The 22,952-nt window shown below is 34.5% G+C and overlaps 1 protein-coding gene across 1 annotated transcript; it reads left to right on the top strand.

The window, feature by feature from the left end:
* Positions 1–692: 692 nt before the first annotated feature.
* On the top strand, positions 693–22,901 carry Cand1 (Cullin-associated and neddylation-dissociated 1). Its single transcript, XM_088224446.1, has 23 exons — positions 693–885; positions 994–1,163; positions 1,860–2,073; positions 5,717–5,851; positions 6,381–6,538; positions 8,604–8,766; positions 9,159–9,438; positions 9,990–10,132; positions 10,615–10,775; positions 13,350–13,555; positions 14,019–14,185; positions 14,561–14,689; positions 14,768–14,899; positions 15,177–15,345; positions 15,661–15,809; positions 16,624–16,784; positions 17,854–18,052; positions 18,235–18,354; positions 18,627–18,764; positions 19,090–19,278; positions 19,964–20,207; positions 21,085–21,231; positions 21,320–22,901. The coding sequence occupies exons 1-23, from the start codon at positions 844–846 to the stop codon at positions 21,445–21,447; spliced, it is 3,744 nt and encodes a 1,247-aa protein (XP_088080572.1). The 5' UTR covers positions 693–843; the 3' UTR covers positions 21,448–22,901.
* Positions 22,902–22,952: the final 51 nt, after the last annotated feature.

Raw genomic sequence — 22,952 nt, 5'->3', positions numbered from 1 at the left:
TTCAAATGAATTCATTTAATTTCTTGTGAAATTAAAAAAATATATATAAATCAACCACTCGTAACTGTGACATTTTATATTGCTATTGTTTTATAATTATTATTGTTTTGAGAATACTGGTAGCCACTACGCACATTTCTCTCCCATTTACCTTATTGAAAATGATCGGTGCTGAGACTGTTTTGGTGACTGGTTGAATGAAAGCAGCTGAGAAATAATTCTTCATATTGACTTAGTTGAAGTTTATATTAGATTTTTTGTAAAACCTATCTCTTTTATTTTTTCGATTATCATTTTCATGATTTATAATGTAATAGGTAGTAAATCAGATTCAATATTCCAAATGGCTGGTGTTCCAGAGCTGTTGCTCTCAATTGAGCGAAATTATATTTACAAATTACGAACCTAAATATTTACAAATTGTTCTTTGCTGTTTACGAAAAAATAACGAGTGTGCCTTAAAATGTTCCCGTGTATTATCTTTGCTGGGAAATTTTGTTTTTGACAGCTGTGTGCTAGAAAATTTGTTATTGAATAAGGAAGTTTTACATTGTAAATCGTTTTGAAATATTAGGCAATCTCTTTATAATGTTATTGACGTTGTAACTTGAAGTTCTTACTCCAGGTCTACGTACGATTCAGAGACAATTCCAATTATTGTCTATGAACATTAACATCCCATAATTTTCAGTAATTTTGTCTTTGGATCAAAATATTGCAAGTTTTCGTCTGATTTCGGATTCCATGTTTCGCCGGCGAATTAATGGAAACTTAAAGCATTGAATGTGAAGTTTTATAGTTATTTAGATATAATTTATAACGATTAAAATAAATCTGTTCGTCATGGCGAGCGTTTCATATCAAATAGCGAATCTCCTGGACAAGGTAAGCTAGAGGCAAAGGAGTCTTGCGGTCTTCATGTCTTCAATTATTTCATATTTTTCTTTCACGATAGATCATGCGAACGTTAATTTCAATATTGGTTTTATTTAGATGACATCAAATGACAAAGATTTTCGTTTTATGGCTACCAATGACTTGATGACGGAGCTGCAAAAGGATAGCATCAAATTGGATGACGATTCCGAAAAAAAAGTTGTCAAAATGCTCTTAAGATTATTGGAAGACAAAAACGGAGAGGTGCAGAATTTGGCAGTAAAATGGTATTTTTTTCTCATTATGTTTGTACCGTCTTAAACCTCAATATTTGTAGCTGTTATAGTAATGTAGACATTTGATATAACCAATAATATTTTGGTTCTAGGTTAGGTATAATTTTGTTATTTTTGTCAGACAATATAGGTGCTCTTCATAGTTAATCGTATTCGTTAAAGTATTCAAAACTCCTCGCTGTAATTCATTTTATTTTCTTATTTAATCATAAATAAACTTCTCAAAGAATCACTACTTCAATCCTAGAAAATATTTTTTTAAAGTGAGTAACAAAGAAAAGAAAAGCATATGTAAATATAATTATTTGGAGTTGTTAAAACTAAAGTGTTCAATTGAATAAGATATGGTGAAATATTAAGGAGTATCGTGTGTGTGTGAATTTATTATGTGACCATTCTCAATAACATGACATTAGTTAAAATGCAAATTGAGTTTTACTGGTAATCCCGTGTTGAGGCGTATAAAGATCCCACTATTTGCCGATGTTTCGGATCACCTTGCAGTGTCTATTATAAGGGTCGACGTATGCTTTTATATGGTCAGAACATGAGCATCGAGTGAGAATGACTCATTTTGCAAATGACCGGCTAAAAACCTAAGAAATTTAATTAGTCAAAATGTTTGATCACAAGTTGCTGCTTTCAATGTAAATAATGTTCTTATTTTGTTTTTCTAAACATTTCCAGCTTGGGTCCGCTGGTCAACAAGGTAAAAGAGTACCAAGTGGAGTCCATTGTTGAAGCCCTATGTGCCAACATGCTATCGGACAAGGAACAACTTCGCGACATCAGCAGCATCGGTCTCAAAACTGTCATATCGGAGTTACCGCTCGGCTCCAGTGGACTGGCAGCTAATGTCTGCAAAAAGATCACAGGGAAACTAAGCAGCGCTATTGAAAAGGTCAAAAATCTTCATTTGAAAATAAATATTCACAACTTTATACAGAAAATACACGAGGAATACATTAAATTTTGCCGCAAAATTAAATATTTTTATTGTAGCTGTAGGATATATATTTTAGCACATGATAACTTTAGGTAACATATCATCTGGTTTACAAAAACTATTGTCTGTGGCATAGAGATCATCCTTGTTACATGAATGGGGATGAGCTGCAATAAAATTTTTAAAAATATAATTACAAAAAGCTATGATGGCTTTATAAGCCACGCCACACTATGCTCCTTGCGCTGCTCATCACTGCGTCTTGTTTGAGCGCTCGATGCATACTGCGAACGCGCGATTATGTAGCCAGCCACTCGAACACTTAGCGCTCATATTGCCGGTCCTTTTACTCGCGCTCAAATACCGACAAAATAGGGAGCGGTGGGCACGACGAGGACCATGACTGCAGCATGACGAGTAATGTTTCCACACTACGTCTCCGCCTCCTTTCCTCGCTTCTTCCCATGCCACTCGTCGAGTGTGTGGCAGGCCCATATCGAAGTTTAGGTATAGGGTATAGAGTGCCACAAGTGGAAATGCAGTATGCAGTTCTACTATCAGTTGAACAACTGTGAATTTCATTCATTATTTATATTTTTCCTCTACAAGTACAAATCATATAGGTATGAAGAGTTGATATTATAACATTAAATGGGAAATTTCTGCAATCTATCAAAAAAAATATTCAAAAACACTTCTTCTTCATCCTTTCTATAGATCCTATTGATCCACCTCTTCGGGAACATGCCTGAGTCTTCTTCTTCGGGCTTCCCTTGAAGTGCAATACGTGGAAGTCTGTCCTCCGCCATTCTGTTGACATGCTCATTCCAGTACCGCCTTCATTGTCTTCCCCATATTACAATATCTTCCGTACAACACTGTTTCTAATGCGGTCTTCGCATCTCAGAACTTCTCAGCTGAGATTTTGTCTCTGAAGTGTCTTGTATATTCTAATTTTACTTTCTAGTCTCATATGCTCATTCCTCCACGCAATATTTCTGAGGCACCCTGTCATTGCTGCAGTCTTGTTAATTTGCCCCAGAGTTTCATTGTACAAATCACCTCTGTTACTGACTTGCTCTATGATTTTATTATCCACAGCTAGTTTACTGGGTTTTTTGATATTAGCAAAAACACATTAAATAAAAGTAACGTAATATCCTGTACATATGAAATAATTATTGATATTACTGTTGAAATCACAAGAAACCCACGATATTAAAGTAATATTTTATTTAAACACAATTTTTCTAAGATTTCTTCAATTATTCTATTTTTTAAATCAATGAGGAAACAGATAATAATTATTTATAGCATTCAAAGGGGTTATTCATTTTTAAAATCATTTTTGTGCCCATGAGCCAGTGAAGCAATTCAGTTGATATTTGTTGACCAAATAAAGTATCTGTATATCAGAGGATAAAAGTGTCCACTTTTTGCCGTTTTGAAGTTTAAAATGCAGAAATGATCACAATAAGCTATTTTATACATGGAAAAACACCCAAGTTCACTTTCATTTAAAAATGTTTTTTTAAGTTGAAATAAGAATTTTAATTCCACATAGTTTTCATGCAAAAAACATCAGTAGTCCCAGACACGCAATTTTAATCTGTACTTTTATTATCCAAGTAATAATTATGTAACATTGAAAGTTCTTTATAAATTCAAATTATCACATTTGGTTATAAAGTTGTTGTTTTGGAAATTGCACAATCACAAAATCTTGTTTACTTAATATTTTGATCAATGTGACTTCCGTAGTTTATCCTTTCAGGTACAGAATTAATTCCTTTGATCCAAATCCTGCTGTATTTCGGGGTTATTACTACAACTAAGTATCTTCAAAATCAGCATTTGTGAGTTACCCACTGAAAACATTTTTTTATCCTCCTCCATGAATTCTCAGCTCGTCTATTTATAGCATTCATGGAGGAAGATACAAACATGTGTTTTTGTGGTTAACTCAAAAATGCTGATTTTGAAGTTACCTGGTTGTAGTAATTACCCCACACGATATATACATTGACTGTGTTCAGGACAAAGGCTTCTAACCACAATGAGGAAGTTCAGCGTTTTTTTTTTGTTAATTAACTATTTAACTAAGCCAAAAAAATATATGTATATTGTATTATCAACGCTATGATTTTTTAAAGTTTTGTATTTCTGAAACTACACGTGTGACATAAGTCTTAAGTTCTCTTCCGCTTCTTTTCAGTCAGTTCTGCCGATAGGTCCGTTGACAGTAAGTAAACCGGAAATCTTCCACAACTCTCTTATCATTGGTTGATTCGTATGACGTTCATTTTTACCAAAATATTTTTTCATATTTTGTTAATACATTTTTAAGCAACTTTGTCATACAATTTGATGCTCTAATTTTTACCGCACGTATGAAAATATTATTTCTATCCAATTTTCCGCAGGGCTGAACTTCTTCATTTAGGAAAAGGCGGTTTAATATTTTTAATTTGTTGTTAACAAATTACATAATTCTTATACATATTCTAGCAAAAGCATTTAAACCGCAAACACATATTGCCAGAATGTGTATAAGACCCACGCAATGAGGAACTTCAGCCCTATGGGAAATAGGATACAATTTTTTTTTTCTTACGCGGGGTAAAAATTAGAGCATTAAATTGTACTGCAAAGTTTCTTGAAAATGTACAGAAAAAATAATAAAAAATATTTTGATAAAAACGCACTACTTTGAATGACGTCACTGGTTCATGTGAATCAACCTATGATCTGAGAGCTATTGAAGATTTCCAGTCTGCTTGTCGCTTCTGGACCAATGGGAAGAACTGAATGAGAATAAGCGGAAATGAACCTCTGATGTTACACGCGGAGTTATTTCAAAAATACAAAACTTTGAAAAATCGTAACGCCGATAATACGATATATAAATATTTTTTTTTTTAAAAACCACTGAACTTCCTTATTGGTTTAAATCACCTTAAAACTACTTTGGCTGAAATGTGATTTGAAGCCTTTGTTCTAAACACAGTCGATAATATGTTTTGTTTATTCATTACATCTTTATTAAATCCTTGTTTTTGCACCACAAATGATGTGTCAAGTGAAGATACTGGCTACAATGTGACAAGTTGGGATATTGCCAACATTGACTGTGTCTCATGTTATTCTCGTATTCAAAGCACAATTTGTGTATCTTCGTGTAATTTGTTATGATTTCTAACTCCCATTGCTTTAAACAAAATGTTAGTCAAATTAATGTATATATTAGACATTTCCACTGCTAACTTAAAAATGAAGCTTTCTTAAACAATAATACTACAAAATAACAAAACTTTTCCTTAATGAAATACGTGGTTCAAATTTCGATGCATGTTTTCTAAAAATATAATCTGCAGCAGAATACTAATACAATAATTATAGTTTTGGTCTGCCGCGTTAAATGCTGATCTATGTTAAATAAAATCAATCTTATCTTTATAGGAATAGAACCTAGAAATCCCCATGATTATTTTTTCACCCTCTAGATTGGGAATACACAATTCATTTTAAACTTATAATTTTTATTTTAGTTCGTAATTGTATAAAAACAGGTTAACTTATTAAAAAATGTGTATTCCAGCAAGAAGATGTATCAGTCCAGTTGGAGGCTCTGGATATCCTGGCAGACTTGCTCAGCAGATTTGGAAACCAAATGATCACCTTCCATTCCGTGCTTCTGACAGCATTACTCCCACAGCTCGCTTCTCCCAGACAGGTTAATTTGTTTTGCATTTTTACTAAAACGTTTTACCCAATTTTCATTGACAAAAAAATAATATTTCGTATTAACAGAAAAATGGCATTTTTTTTTTTTTTAAGGCTTTTCTTAAATTATTTTTTATTTTGTGCCATTTTATTTTCTATAGTTGACAAGGTGCTGTGGTGAAGTTGGTTAGACGGCCAACCGTGAAACTGGCGTCGCGGGTTCAATTCCCGCCAGTTGCAAGAAAAAATCCAAGAAAGATTATTATCTCAATTGGTCGGGGTGTTGTGGTGTATTTTCATAACCTCCTTCCATATCCCCTCTTTCCTACCTGCTGACAAGCCTCTAAAATGGAGGCTTAGCAGGTTATTTCTTTAAAAAACATATTTGGCACATTTAACTTTTATGTAATGTGCAGAATCTTAATATAATTATGGTATCTATCATTTTATAGTGATTCTATCTCTGCCAGAACTGTCTAATCAATTTCCACTTGATAAAAATTCGTCAATTTAATAATTATTACAATTGTGTGCTTTAGGCAGTACGCAAGAGAACAATAGTAGCACTCTCTCACTTGGTGGTGACCTGCTCAGCTCAGCCTTACAACAGACTGGTTGACCATCTACTGGAAGGACTCGGTTCTAATTCAACTCCCAGTATCCGCCGCACACACATTCAGTGCATCGCTTCTATTTGGTGAGTTGTTTCATAACAGTGTCTGGAAAAGTTTTTTAATAGTTTCTACAAAATATTTGTTTGAAAATCAAATACAGTAAAACCTCGTTTTTACGTTCCTCGATTTTACGTTTTCCCGCTTTTTACACCGAAATGTTTAGGACCCATTTTTCTTCATACATTCCCATACAAATATTCCCCGTTGTAACTTGAAGTTCTTACTCCAGGTCTACGTACGATTCAGAGACAATTCCAATTATTGTCTATGAACATTAACATCCCATAATTTTCAGTAATTTTGTCTTTGGATCAAAATATTGCAAGTTTTCGTCTGATTTCGGATTCCATGTTTCGCCGGCGAATTAATGGAAACTTAAAGCATTGAATGTGAAGTTTTATAGTTATTTAGATATAATTTATAACGATTAAAATAAATCTGTTCGTCATGGCGAGCGTTTCATATCAAATAGCGAATCTCCTGGACAAGGTAAGCTAGAGGCAAAGGAGTCTTGCGGTCTTCATGTCTTCAATTATTTCATATTTTTCTTTCACGATAGATCATGCGAACGTTAATTTCAATATTGGTTTTATTTAGATGACATCAAATGACAAAGATTTTCGTTTTATGGCTACCAATGACTTGATGACGGAGCTGCAAAAGGATAGCATCAAATTGGATGACGATTCCGAAAAAAAAGTTGTCAAAATGCTCTTAAGATTATTGGAAGACAAAGACCCATTTTTCTTCATACATTCCCATACAAATATTCCCCCCACTTAACGTTTTTTACATTTTTCATAACCCCGGTTTTACGCTTAAAAAAAAATTCGGAATTCATTTGATGTGTCCAAAAAGCCAAAATTATGTCGTAATAATGATGCCGTGGCCCGCGCGCCACCGCGTATGCCACGCGAATGAAGAATAAAAACAGGTAAACAACTAATAAAGCATAAATTATTGTCTTAACATAAATTCAAAGCAGGTGCAGTGTAATTGATATTTTTGTTTAAGTGTTCTTAGTTTCTATTAACCTTTAGGATTAGTCTAAGTTTTCATTTGAACAAAAATGTCACATTGACTTGTACAAATCATGATACACAGTTGACAAACGTTTAAAATCAATAAAGTTTTAATATCATTAAATTGCGATGTTTAAAACATAACAATAGAAATATTTAAAGTTATAAAAAAGATGGTTTAAAAAGTCGCGAACTATATGACAGTTGTTTTTAGTGATGCCATAAGAAAAAAAGTGATACTGTATAAATAAAATTTCCCAACATTCAAGGGAAAAAATATTTTATGCTATTTTATGCAAAATCAAAATTAAATTTTAGTTTTTTTTATTTACACATAAAATAATTTTAACGTTCTGTTTTTGTATCAAATAAAAAACAGATTACATAATATTGTTTGAAAAAATATAGAAATATTTTCAGTGAAATCATTGAAAATAGGTAAAAAAAATAATGTTAATTTCCTCTTATCTCCGTTTTTACAATTTTTCTGGAAGTATATGTACACTATAGTGCAGCAAATCATTTTTTTAAAAATGCTATTCCTATTTTTTCCATACATTTTTCATTTCCTCACTTTAGCGTTTTCCTCGGTTTTACACTTTTTTTTCTTGCTCCCTTGAAAAACGTAAAAAGGGGTTTTACTGTACTATTATTTTGAAAATACAATTAAAATTAAACTTGCCTCTTTCACTGCAATTCTCAGTCCAAATCCCAGTGACTTCACATTTTTTTTAAGCCTGGGTGTTCTATCAAATTCTGTAAAATGTTGTAAAATAATATAATACAATGAATGTAAAACAACAAATGAAGAAATTCCATTATACTTCATTTTAAAAGAAGGGTTTTCTTCATGCATGTTGCTGAAATTATATTGCTGTTTTAAAAATCAAATTGACCGGATACAATTTGTCAAATAAAAATGGATCAAGAAATGCTTCTAATTTTTTAAACTTAATAACCACTAAAATAATAAAACTTTTTCTATTTGTTTTTATCCAGCCATCCCCTGATCGTTTTACAGTCCACAGTTTACAGTCATAATGCTTGCAAACATCTTGTTTTTTAGTCGCCAAGCTGGACACAGGTTCGGGAGCCAGCTGTGGCGAGTAGCTCCTCTTGTACTGGAACACTCCCTGGAGGCTGATGAGGAACTGCAGGAGCATGCTCTTCAGGCCCTGGAAGCCTTCGTACTAAAGTGCCCCAAAGAAATCACCCAACACATTTCCACTGTAAGTTATTTCTCTCTTATTGTCTGGCTATAACATAACTCGAGAAACATTTTCAAATTCAAAACTTAAATCATTCTTGGTAGTTAATACATAGATGTCCTGAAAATAAAAATAATTTAAAACATTTTGTTTCAAACCACTTTATTTTCTTTTCTTACATATCATAAACTTCATATCAAGGTATAATTTGGTATTGAATATTATCTTATTTTATAATTTTAACTGTGTCTACTAAATACTAAATCTAATACATATGGAAGTTATAAGAAAAGTCTTAATGTCATGTGGTGCTTTGTGTTTGTGGTATCGAGTGATTTGATCATTTGTACTACTAAAATCGGATAGGAGACTACATATCGGAAATTTTGTTCGTAATTATTATCTCTTTCCAGATCACCCAGTTGTGCCTGAACATGATTGTGTACGACCCCAACTACAACTACGAGGCGGAGGAGGAAGGGTCCGACGCCGCAATGGAGGAGGGGGACGCCGAGGGCGAGGGGGAGGAGGCGGAAGCCAACGACAGCGAAGAGTACTCGGACGACGATGACATGTCGTGGAAGGTGCGACGTGCGGCAGCCAAGTGCCTGGAGTCTGTCATCGCCACGCGGCACGAGCTCCTCTCACAGTTCTACAAGAGCGTGTCGCCGGCGCTCATTGCCAGATTTAAAGGTTTTTTAAATGTGAATTTTACATGTGTGTATATAATACAAAAGCAAAGTGATTTAAATCATTTTTAGACATGGGGATGATGATATGAATGCAGGGATTATAAGCGAATCTGTAATTACAATAATAATTAAAAATACTTCAAAAAACTTGTTCTAATACTCGTATGCAAATTCTTCTGCAAAGTGCGCCCCAAAGTGAGGATTGCGCGCCCCTGGCAGCCGCCCGCCTTGCCAGCCCCTAGCTACGACGCTGAACGCTGTTGTGCACTTATTTTGTAAAATTATTTTTAATGTTTCACAATACAAGTAGAGGAAAATTGGTAAATGGTGTAATTTTTCAAATTAAAATATTTTAATTTCATTTTCAATAGATCGTATTTGTTCCAAGAATTTATCTTATGTACTCTAATTTTCTTTTGCATTCCTGATATGTATTTCCATCAATTTAATATAGTTTTGATTTTCTTTCAATTTTTTTTTATGCTCAAAAAGTTTTATATCAAATTCAAAACATTGATTAAACTTATGTGCCTAATGTTATTTGCTTTAAAGAACGTGAAGAGAATGTGAAATGTGACATATTCTCGGCCTACATCGCCCTCCTGCGGGCCACCCGCCCTGCCGCCGGGGCACTCTCCCCCACCTCCGAGGCCCCCCTGCCCCCAGACTCCCCCCTTGCCCAGCTGCAAGAACAGGTAAATCCCCCCGACCGAACCAACCAACTGGGAAGAAAAGAAAAACAGTAATCTCCAAGTCTAGATTACTTTTTGATACACTCTTCCCACATTAATATTAATTACAGAGCAATAATTTAGTGTGCAAAAATTTACACTCAAAATATTAATCTGTAATACAGATTTTTTTTTCGCACCTCGACAAGCCAGGATGCAGCACAGATCACACAGCCTTGCGAAAAACCACGTTTATTTTTTGTGTTCTCACTGGAAATCAAACCCGGAATTTTCCATGCGTGGGTCAAGTATCTTAGCCATTACACCGTGCAGGTTGACATTATTCTTGTGAATCAAATTCACTGGCAATAATCAGAATTATTTTTATGCTTTAAGTATCTGCCTAACTAAAACTAGATACTTTTATTAAAAATAACTTGTATTTAACTAAACTATTCCTTTTGTTAGAGAATGTTAAAAAAATATCCTGAATTATGTATATACAGGTAGGAAGTGTGGTGAAAGGCCTACTGCCAGTACTGCATGGAAGGTCCACTCGCGCACGTCAAGAGGCTCTCCTTCTACTGAGAGAACTATTGGCTGCTCGACCATCTGCTCTGGCTTCTCATGTTCCCCGTCTTGTACCAGCTCTGCAATATTCCCTCAGGTAATACAACTCGTCACAAAATAGCCTGACAACATTTATACTCCATAACTAAGCGCATAATATTATATCGTCGCCATTCAGGCAAAAGTCAGTTTTGATTTAAATATGCCATTTAAAGTGTAAAATTATGTGGCAAAAGTCACCAAGATTACTTAGAAAAAAGTTGCGTTAACTAAAATGACTTTTTGTTAGTGATTAACAGTGATGTGCTTTTCAATAAAATCTCCACAAGGCTGAATCACTAAAGGCAGGAATCACTAATAATTTATTGACAGTTTAGACAGATTTTTCAAGCATGACAGGTTTATTTCCTAAAAACAACATTTTGTTTGTGTTTAGGTATTTGTTTGTATATTTGTAATATTTCCTTCCTTTCACTATCTTTTTTGGCTTACGTTGTCTAGATTCTGGATTATTAACGAGCAAAAATCACTAAATCAAATTTTAGCCACCTTGCCACATTAATAACCTTCTAGATATATGAAAAAAAAGGTTATCAATGGAATTTACTAAAAAGACATAATGAAATTATATTGTATGCATAAATCATCTAAAACCCAAAAATCTGATTTTTCATTGGTCTACAAACTTATAAATTGCTATTTTTCAAAATGGTTTTTTTTGGGCTAGTGACTTTTGCCTGAACGATGACGATATATCAAATGCCAAACTCATCTCCAGGACCTAAATTACAAAAAGGCATTACTAATGTTTGTCAATAGAGTCGATTTAAATTTCAATCTGAATATTAAAATACTTTTATTTCAGTTGCTATCTTCTATACATAGTATGTACCAATTAGTACATAGTATGTATATATTCAAATTTTCGTGTCAATCATCAGTAAATATCTTTCTGTTTCATTGTTTGTAAAACGGGTCCTGGAGAACTAAATATTTGGAAGATAAGAAAGAAGATAGTCTGTTAGCTTGGACCATCTTCTGATACACTCTTCCCACATTAATACTAGCAGAAGAACAGTTTTGTGTCCACAAGTCTTAAACAGAAAGCTACATTCTGCAATACATTTTACTATAGACAGGAACTGGATTCAATCCCCGCGGGAGTTAGTAAAATTAATATATTACAACAGGGATGAAGAACATTTTATAGAATGAAATATAGAAGTCTGGGCAGTTACAGGGCTTATAAGCGGGCTCCGTGGTGTAGTAGTTAAGACGCCTGACTCATTCACGGATGGTTCCGGGTTCGATTCCCGGTGAGAATGCAAAAATCAAACTTGATTTTCCTCAAGCCCGGGTGTTCTGCCATGTAATTCACCATTGCAATCAGGTCTCCTGGCCTGTTGTGGTACATTTAAAAAAAAAAATTGCCAGTTTAAGTGGCAACTTAACGCACTGTGTGACATTCACCATTCTGCCTATGTTTGAACATCTATATTCCTTCAATTCTTCCATCTGTTGATCTTTGTCAAGTTAGAGAAAGTATTAAGTGGCCACTTAAACCAGCCAATGACCGGTCTTAATCCCTGTAAATGCCTAGTCTTCTTAAATAAATGTTCTTCATCTCTGTTGTAATATATAAACATTAACTTTTAGGTCAAACATTTCAATAATTATATTTTTGTGGAATTTGCAGGTTTGTTTAATTAGTATCTTGATGAAAAGACGGGTACGTCTCGAAACCGGTAGAAATAGAAAAATCAGTAAGTAGTTATATACTGTCACAATAGACCTACTCAGGTCGCAGTGACATCTGGAGCTTATTTGGAATTGACCCTCATTTACAAGAATAAATGGCTATATACAAATATTTTCTAACATTTATTGGTTTAATTTTTTTATTGTACGTATTAGTTCAATTTATTTTGAAAATAATAATGCCTTATGGTCTTATTTACCTAACCCACAATTAATTCATTTCTAGTATTCCCAAAAATACTTCTTCACATTAAGTTTAATAATGTTATATGTAATATGACGGGCAAATTGTCCTTATAAGTGATTACACGCAGCTTACACATTGTATTGGACTATCCATAATAATGTTTTATAGTCATTTTATTTACAGAAAAACAAACACATTATCGTTATTTCCTAAACCACGATATTTTTCATACAAATTCAGACTAAAAGCTCATGCAAAACATAATATGCTCAGTGCTGATTGCACATGCGTAGACAAGATAAGAAAATCGTCCACTATAGTCGATCTCGCTAGATCCCCTTTGGCAGTAGTATTGAATATATTGCAAAATAAAACAAACAATATAAACTTAAATACGTAGTGTTTAAAACTGTCTTAATATTTTGTACTTTCTCTCTGTATATTAAGTCTTCATATATTCTCACGTATAAAAAAAAAAGTGTTTTGTTTAGTGTCTTCGGCACGGAGTGAGGACAAAAATTAATTAATAAATAAATTTATGAGTTGCAATTAATCCTTGTTCAAATAATATATGTTTTTTACTATCAATTATTTATTTGCTCATATTTTTACTTGGCAGTGCACTGCACTCATGCACATACTAAAAAAACGCTTTGGCTTCCCTATATAATATAATCTATACCGACAATGTCTAAATGCTATTGAAAATCTCTAATATTCTTTCAGTGACAAGAATTCATCCTCCAACATGAAGATAGACACCCTGGTATTTGTTCAGTGGGTATTGGGGGGGCCATGTGGCCCGGCCCTCCGCCCTCACGCTGCCAGCCTCCTGCCCGCCCTACTGGCCTGTGTACAGGATCCCTTCTACAAGATTACAGCCGAGGCACTCCGAGTTATGCAGGCGCTAGTTAAAGTTATTCGCCCTCTCAGTGAGTGTGTTATACTACGTATGTATTGTATCAACAAAGATTCATATAAATATAAAAATGATGAACGCTCAAACTCCCAAACAACGCTTAGGAACAAGGGAAAAAAAGAACACGGAAGGAAAAAAAAGACAATGGAAGGAAAAAAAAATTGTTGAGATTCAATTTCTGAAAAAGAAATTGACCGTCTTCCAAATTCAATTAATCTAATGCTTATTTTCTGTATTGCTTAGCGCTGGATCTAACACTCCGTCATTAATGAGATGGGGCTTTAAAAATTACTAATTAAATTATCCAGTATTGGATTTCTCCGCGTAAACATTTATTTTCTGCGCCAAATTTCGTATGAAATTTCACTGGTACAATAATATTCTAAGGCAAATAATTTTCTTATAAAATTTCCAATTTTTATATACATAGCACAATGTTGGAATTTCTGTAATAAATAATGTTTCTCTCATTGCAGATAATGGAATGGCATCGGAGTTAAGTCCAGACCTGGCCGCCTTTACAGCTCCCATGTACGCGTGTACACTGGTCCGACTCCGGGCGGCGGATATCGACCAGGAGGTGAAGGAGAGAGCCATCGCCACCATGGGACAGCTGCTCAGCCATCTTGGAGACCAGCTGCAGGTCAATATTCTTCATCACCACTTTTCTCAACCATAACACTAGGCGGTTCCAGTCCTAGATGTTCGGTTTTTTCTATTGGGCTTTTTGGCCTTGTAATCATACTTGCTGTTTGGTTGTCATATTTGCATTGAAAAATTTTATGATTCAGTTTTCTTTAAATATTTCTTATTGAAGTACCCACCTAACTTCGGTAATTGTAAATAAATCATTACTACAACACCACTTTTAGGTTGCTTCTTAAAATGTAAAAATTTCTTCAAAGTTAGTTAAATTCGCCATCATTTCAAGAGCGAGGGTATTCACCGTTCTAACTTATTGAGTTTCTCTAAGAAATATGTATCAAATTATAGTTTATTGTGCTCTAATTTTTTACAGATGGAACTTCCAGTGTGTCTTCCAATATTCCTAGAGAGGTTGCGAAATGAAATTACGCGGTTGACGACTGTTAAGGCTCTGACCAAAGTTGCCGCTTCACCTCTCAGCATCGATCTCAGTCCCATCATGGTAAAGCAATAATTAATACATTTCTAATCGGTGGTAGTTCCCAGTCGAATATTATTTTAATTGATATTTATATTTTAGGTGGATGCTGTCCCCATTCTGGGATCATTCCTGCGTAAGAACCAACGAGCTCTGAAACTCTCGACACTCATCCTACTTGATACTCTAGTTAAAAATTATAGTCGTGCTCTTAATCCTGAACTATTGAACAAGGTAAACAACGCAGACAAATATTATTTTAATCCATTAATAAAATTTCAATCATTGATTTCGTTTATGCAATGTATTTATTGTTTGTTGACTGCTAGAGTAACTAGAATTTTGTCAAAAATATGAAGAATTATTTTTTTTTCCTTTTACAAAATTTCGATTGGTAATCAAAATTTTAAATGGTGTAATTTTACTGTATTCATGTTAGTGGCTTTAATTCTGTATTATGTCAATATTTTTCAATTATTTATTGGAGCACGTTTCTGTTCTGTGTCTATAGGTCTTGGTAGAACTTCCGCCTCTAGTGAGCGAGAGCGACCTCCACATAGCTCAGCTGACCCTCGGCCTGCTATGTTCCGTCTGCGCAGCGCACCCTGTGGCAATGGCTGACATGCATCGCACCGCATTGCCCCAAGTGTTGGCTTTGGCCTGCAGTCCTTTATTGCAAGGTAAAAAAAACAGCTGCAATGATCTTGCAATGAGAGCCGGTACCTATACATTGAAATAATGAATTTATGCAATGTCCGTATAGCCACTTTTTAGCCATTCTTTCGCTGTCTATTCACGATTTCAGCCTCACATAATGCACGGATCTCGACATTTGACGACCCATCATGCATAGTTTTACCACACGTTTGCCTGAGAGCTCAAATTTCGACAGCCATCGGCCTACTTTCATCATCAAATAATTAAAATTGTGTATTACTAAAAATTATTACTGTACATATTAAGTATTTCTCTACCTATTTTTTATAAAATTGCAGGGGCTGCCCTCAACTCTATGTTGGAACTATTCCAAGCACTAGTTAAGACGGGCCTTCCAGAACTTGGCCACCAAGAGTTGCTGCGATTGCTTGTGGCGCCCGTGAAGCGACTTAGTCCACAAAACACCGTTCCACATTTACATAAACAAGTAATTTTTTTTTTTTAATCTTTTCATTTTTCTTTAAATTCTCCAATATTACATGGAAACAATTATCTTAGCAGCGACAGAGAGTATTTTTGAGAAGGGAATTTACAGAACCTTTGTTGGCAGATTTTAGTAATCACTTAATTCACTATGTAACATTCCCCCCTTCACAATAGATTTTCACAGGTCAGAGCTTGTTTGGCATTGGCCCTCATTTACAGAACTTACCCCCGTTCAACTATTTTTTTTAACTTCTGTAAACCCTTTGTTTTTTTATATTGACAACAAATTCGTATTACATATATTTTTCATGTTTTCTGTACAAGAAAAAAAACCTTTATTGATAATATAAATAAATTAAAGCAAGTTGCTTGATTCGGAGATCACAATCTCAAACTGGACATAACCATTTCCTAAATGGTAACAATTGGGTTGAACCGTCACAAGAACTTGTTTCAACATATAATCTCAATAATTTAAAGCATCCAAGCTAATATGGGGACTCTGCTCTCTGAAACACCTTCAGACAGTATGAATTATTTATGTGCCAAAATTCAAACATGTATTAAAGTATTATCAATTATATTATTGTTTGTTTCCCGCCTAGGCGTTCCAGCTAAAGCATTATTAATTCAAATTTGTTGCAACGGAGAGGAAACACATTTTTGAGAAGGGAATATGGAAGTCTAAGCATTTACAGGGCTTATGACCTGTAATTTGCTGGTTTAAGCGACCACTTTCCACCTGTCTACAAACATTTGGACTTACTCAAAACATTGTTTATTATTAATTATATTATTGTTTGTTTCCTGCCTAGGCTTTCCATTCGCTGGCTAAGTGTGTCTCGGCTCTGACTGTGGAGACTCCTGCAGAGGCCCTTCGAGGGGCACAACAGTTCCTGCAAGACGTGGAATGTCCAGCGAGTGATGCACACCACATGTTTGCTCTGCTCGGCATTGCTGAGATCGGCCGCCACATGTAAGTATTATATCATCAACCGATTTCTCTATACAGTTTTACTATATGTGAGTTACACTTGGTGGTGTAGTGGTTTTTTGGTTTTAGTTATTGTGTATAAGGTAAAATGCTGTTTTCGTACAATATTTACCTTAAAATGTCATCTGTAGAAGAGTGATAATTTTGCCTTTAAATGAATGGATAACTATAATTGGTGTATTCCAAGGTATTACTTCAGAGATATTCCTTAAAATATACGAGATCTATATAAAGGTCTCTATTTGAATATATGGATACCAAGCATGGAGTCTCTACTTCACTAAAGATATTGAGCTACTGAAAAAAGTCCAAAGGTATGCAACGAAATCCCCAAATTACACAACGGATGCCCTACCATGGTACGTTAAAAGCACTGGGACCTACATCATTGTAAGAATGATGGAAGAGAGGGGACTTGAAGATACTGATTATCACTATGACTGCCCCCTGCATAAGATGTATCAATTAAATCCCTAACAAGGGTGGTTTCAGACTGGAATAAATTGCCAAGCCTAGTTGTCCATTGCATTTGGTCAACCAGTTCAAAACCATTTGAATACTTTTTTGATGGGAGAATAACGTAAACCAAAAGCAGTACATAAGATATGGCGCACCAGCAAAAGCTGCCTGCCTATAGCAAATAATAATATTCCACGGGAAAGAAAGAAAACGTTATTATTCACCTTTACATAATAAATTCAAAACTTTACAGTAGTGGTGTGAAGATACATAGCTGTTAAATAAATATTGTATAAACTGGCCTAGTTCTGTAACTAATTTGTTTTTATGTGGATTTTTTAAATTGGCTTTTAGCATTGTTAAGATTTTTCTACTTATTTTGTTTATGTAATAGCTGTAAAAATCCCAAATAAAATAAATAAATAAATTCATTTGTATCGTATGACAGGTAACGAGAGATGATTTTGATTGCCTTAGAATGAGATGGATATGTGAAGTGTTAATCTAATAATGTATTCTGATTTATTATAAACCATAATATAACAGATTACCTTAAATAATATTGATTTTGTCCATGACTTTGTTCTTATAGTGATCTGAGTCCCATCAGCAATCTGAAGGAGACCCTCCTGGCGTCCTTCTCTCCGCCCTCCGAAGAAGTAAAGTCTGCTGCCAGTTATGCCCTTGGATCCATAGCCGTGGGGAACCTGCCCCAGTTCCTTCCTTTCATCCTCGGGGAAATCCAACACTCCCCGAGAAGGCAATATTTACTTTTGCACTCACTCAAAGAGGTATGATAAAAAATATCCAATGGTTTTCTACCATATACATTATCTTTTAATAAATAAAGAGGATGCGTTCACAGGCGGTTTTTTAATGAAATTCCATTACTAAACCTGAATGAAATAATATTCTGTATTTGTAAGACCGTTGTTTAAGTTTATAACAAATACTTCTTTGTTTATGTTTGTAGATAATATCATCACAGTCATGCAGTCCATCTGGTGTGGAAGCTCTACGCCCTTTCATTCCATCCATTTGGCAACAGTTGGCGGGACACTGTCAGTGCGCTGAGGAAGGGTCCAGGAATGTGGTAAGTTCTTAAAATATACATTATGAATATCCACATAGTTCATAATTTAATGGCACTATCTATCAGTGTTTTAAAACTAGAAAAAGAGTTTGCATCGGTTTTTAATCGAGCGCCCCGACCATTGGCTCACCTTGCACCAAATGTTATGTTATTGACTATTACGTATTTGATATTCAAAGAGTCAGTCGAGTAATTCTACAAGCCAATGGTGTATCGCGATGCAGTAAAAAAAATTAAGCCTCTGCTATAAATATTATCTTGTCAACCGTCAGGTGTCCGAGTGCCTGGGTAAGCTATGCCTGTTAGAACCGAGAGATCTCCTTCCACGGCTTCAGGCCTTCCTTCAGGCTCCAGAACCACTTACTAGGACAACTGCCGTAACAGCTATCAAGTTCACCATCTCTGATCAGGTAAATATTCTTCTTGTTTTTAAATTTAAACGCAACATTTTTTCCTGCATACCATTTGTCATTATTTGTTACTCCTTGCAAAACATCTCATTTGCAGATAATTCAAAATATTCGTATCGACATAGCACGAATTGAAATTTTTTGCTTTTTTAAAAAATGTAAAAATGCAATATTAACACAAAACACTAGAAAAAAAAACATATTTTGTCATTTTATCACACTGGTAACCAAACCCGAAAGCCCCGTGTGTGAGCCAAGCATCGTAGTTGATCTTATTGTATCTGTTGTTTTACAATCTGTAAATAATGTAAACTGTTTGGTGCAGCCCCAAGCCATCGACCCCCTGCTGCGGACGTGTATGGGAGAGTTCCTGTGGACTCTTCGTGACCGGGACCTCGGGGTGCGCAGGGTAGCGCTGGTGGCCTTCAACTCTGCGGCACACAACAAGCCCTCGCTAGTGCGGGATTTGTTGGACGACATACTGCCGCAACTCTATCAGGAAACTAAAGTCAAGGTAATAAATTAACTCAAGAAGTCCATAACTTTTTTTTTTAATAATGAAATTAGTATTTACATTTTTGGAGCCGTTTTCAACGAGTTGTAAATAACTCACTATTCGAAAATGGGAATCAAGTTGTAGTAAATTAGTTTGAACTTCGAACCTCTGATCTGTGTTGAGTCTCAACACTACCAAACCCAGTTCGTCCACGCTGGAAGGTGTTTAATAAGCTTCTGCTTTTGTGTTTGTAAGACTTGTGGGCTCATAAAATCAACCCATTGCAGGTGAAGTGAACTAACTGACATTTTAAATGAGAAGTAAACTCATTGCTTGTATTAAATTTCACAATGACAATTTATTACAGCCATTTTCATGTTTTGGTTGTAATTTTAAAGACAGTTCATTATAATGATGTAATAACTTATATTTACATATAAGTTATTAATTTAAAAATACTTGGTACACTTTAAATATAAGTTATTACATCATCATGGAATTCCATCAAGAATTGTCAATAAATAATTTAAATGAAAAAAACAGTTGATTATGTTTTAAGGACATTTATTATATATGAAAATGATATTTAAAATATGCAATAAAAAGTGGTTTGTGCGTCATTCCATAACTTAAAAAAAAATAAAAAATTACTGAATTCATTTTTTTCACTACCCTCCATTTACATTTTCCCTCCATATTACAGAATGAGCTTATTCGCGAAGTAGAGATGGGTCCCTTCAAGCACACAGTGGATGACGGGTTGGATCTGCGCAAGGCGGCCTTCGAGTGCATGTACACCCTCCTGGGCACGTGCCTGGACCGCCTGGACGTGTTCCTCTTCCTGGCGCACGTGGAGGGTGGCCTGCGCGACCACTACGACATCAAGATGCTCACCTACCTCATGACCGCACGACTCGCGCACCTGTGCCCAACCGTCGTTCTGCAGCGTGAGTTTTAACAAACTCTAATACTGACCATATCGCATTTTCGTATATCTCATTTCTTATAAATATTATTTTGTATTGTCTCTCCATATTTATTATTTATTTATTGACAATTAACATTTATTAAGGACACAAAGTCCTGTGTTAAGTTGGGACAAACAATACAGTTAAACAACAACAATAATAATATATTATACAAAACAAGAACATCATTAAAAAATAACAGATAGCCCATATAAAAAGAACAAAGACGAACATTGTATTTACATCAAACAAACGTACTCAAATATTTGAAAAATCTTCAAGGAGTTTCCAACTCAAATCCCTCCTCCCCCAAGGTAAATCCAGTCCTGAACCCCTCTCTCGAAAATAGATTTTGTCCTTGAGAGCTTAATACGCTCTTCCAAAATAATAAACACTACAGTACAGTACTATAAAAGAGGGGTGCCTCTTAGCAAAAATCTTGTCTCGTTGTCTCACCTTTGGCAGTTTTGAATAACGTTCCAATTTCGATTCCTGTAACTTCATGCATTGTTGAAAAAAAACTATTTACCTAACGTTCTTTCAACACAATTTTGAGTGTTTCCTTCGACTGCCATCCGACCCATCAGACTGATCATCTCATTATGATACACAATCAAGTTCATCTGTAATCGGTGTATCGATGCAGCATTCTATACATCATTCGATGTGGCGTGGATTGGAGTAAGAAGAAAAAAATATTTTGACAACTGGCTACTTTCATTTTGAATTAATTTTACGTAGCTTCCAACAACTTTCTAGATTATTAAATACAATTTTTACTGATATGTCGTATGTTACTGTAAAATAATAATTATTTATTATATGGTTAAATCAATCCTTTGATTTGCGCGTGTAGGGTTGGAGGGGTTGGTAGAACCGCTGCGGGTAACATGTACAGCCAAAGTGAAGGCCAACTCAGTCAAGCAGGAATATGAGAAGCAAGATGAACTAAAGAGGTCGGCCATGCGGGCTGCAGCTGCCTTGTTACAGATACCTGAAGCAGGTTTGGCAATTTGCTTCATAATTATCATTTCAATTTTATTTTATCGAGTGTGGCAGTTTCATTTAAACCTATATTCTTAATATTTTAGATAAAAATCCACACCTAATGGAGTTTGTTGCATTAATAAACTCGTCGGAGCTGCAGCCTATCTTCGAAGCTATCCTGAAGGACTCCAGCGGAGGAACTGTGGACCCTAATCTCATGGACCAAAGTTGAGGAAACTTCTAACTCTGTACTCGTGCTGGTGCGTAGCAACACACTTCATTCACTAGTTAAGGTGGAATACCCAATCTACGTCCCTTTATCATCACATTTTTATGATTACTGATGGTTTTATTTTGTATTATATTGCAATCTAGATATTATCTCCACTTTTGAAAGAAATTTTTTTTAGTAAATAATTGTCACCCCGCATCCAAAATCACAAGTGTGTTAAATTTTCAACTAACATTTTTTTTTACATTTCCAAGAATAATGAGTTGAATGTAAATAGGTACTGCTTGTTTTTTTTATTATCTTGTGTTATAGCAATTTTATTTTAATCAGATTCCTTTCGAAAAGTAATATTACGGAATAAAAATTAAAAAAGAAACTTACGATTATGACGAGTTAGTTTTCTCGGTTTTCATCTTGCGGCAACTCAACTATTTATTGAGCTTGATAAATTTATGCTTTCTTTTGTATAGTTACTACTATTTTTTAATATTAAAAAGAAAATTATAGTTAACCAACGTCACAAACCATAATTTCTGATTTATATTTTAAAATGTGACATTCAATCCCCTTACTCAGGATGGATATTTTGCCAAATGATACTTTAAGAATTTTGCTCGTTAAATACATACTACAAACTGCCGATTGAGCTCAGGATGTTGTATTCCTCCACATTCAATTTTGTCATAAAAATGTCATCAATTTGTGGTTTGTTTCCTGAATTTTCCAAGATTTTTTTTGTTATCTTCTATTGTTCTGGATTTCATTGTCACCAGAAATTATTTGTACAGATATTATATTATATATGGCTAAAAGTAACAAAATATTGTAAATTATTAATGATGGTCCAATTCGCAGATCCACAACAAAATCATAAATAAATAACCATGTGTAGTAGCTTTTTTGTACCATTATCCCTTTTAAGACAAATGTAATTGGAGAAAAATCTCTCGTGAAAGCGGCATGGGGCCCCTTTTCACCTGTATAATATTTTTCGTGTTAACAAAAAATTAAATAAGTATGTTGCTTGTTATTTATTTTAATCCATCCGAAGCACAATATGTATGTACTAATAATATCTGATATTGGAAATCTTATATTATTGTACATATTGGAATCTATACTATGTGCGTTACATAAAGCTGAAGCGGAGTTGACAACATAGCACGGCAGTTTCTAGCGCTTTCTTCGCTGGAAGATGTAACCTGTGGTTAATGCAAAAGTGACTTTGTGATATCTCATAATGGAGAAACTTGTTATAAATATTGTGTCTACTGATGTTTGTAGGTTGGCTGAAACGTTTGTTTTACTTTTCTAGTTCTATTTAGAAGGAGAGTGATAAATTCTCCGTGTACATGTGCTATTTCTTTTTAAATACTTTGAAAAATGTGTATGTACGAAATATATTATGTTAATTGAATGAACGGTGAAATAAATTTTTGAATAAAATTATAAAATTTGTTTAATTTTCAAATGATGAAAAACCTATGTTTCTCTATGTATACAAA

The sequence above is a fragment of the Micrasema longulum genome, unplaced genomic scaffold (genome assembly GCF_059751315.1).
Source record: "Micrasema longulum isolate JH-2025_06_02 unplaced genomic scaffold, ASM5975131v1 h1tg000004l, whole genome shotgun sequence".
NCBI lineage: Eukaryota > Metazoa > Arthropoda > Insecta > Trichoptera > Brachycentridae > Micrasema > Micrasema longulum.
Note: the sequence above shows the minus strand (reverse complement) of the source record. Positions and strands in the feature narration are given on the sequence as shown.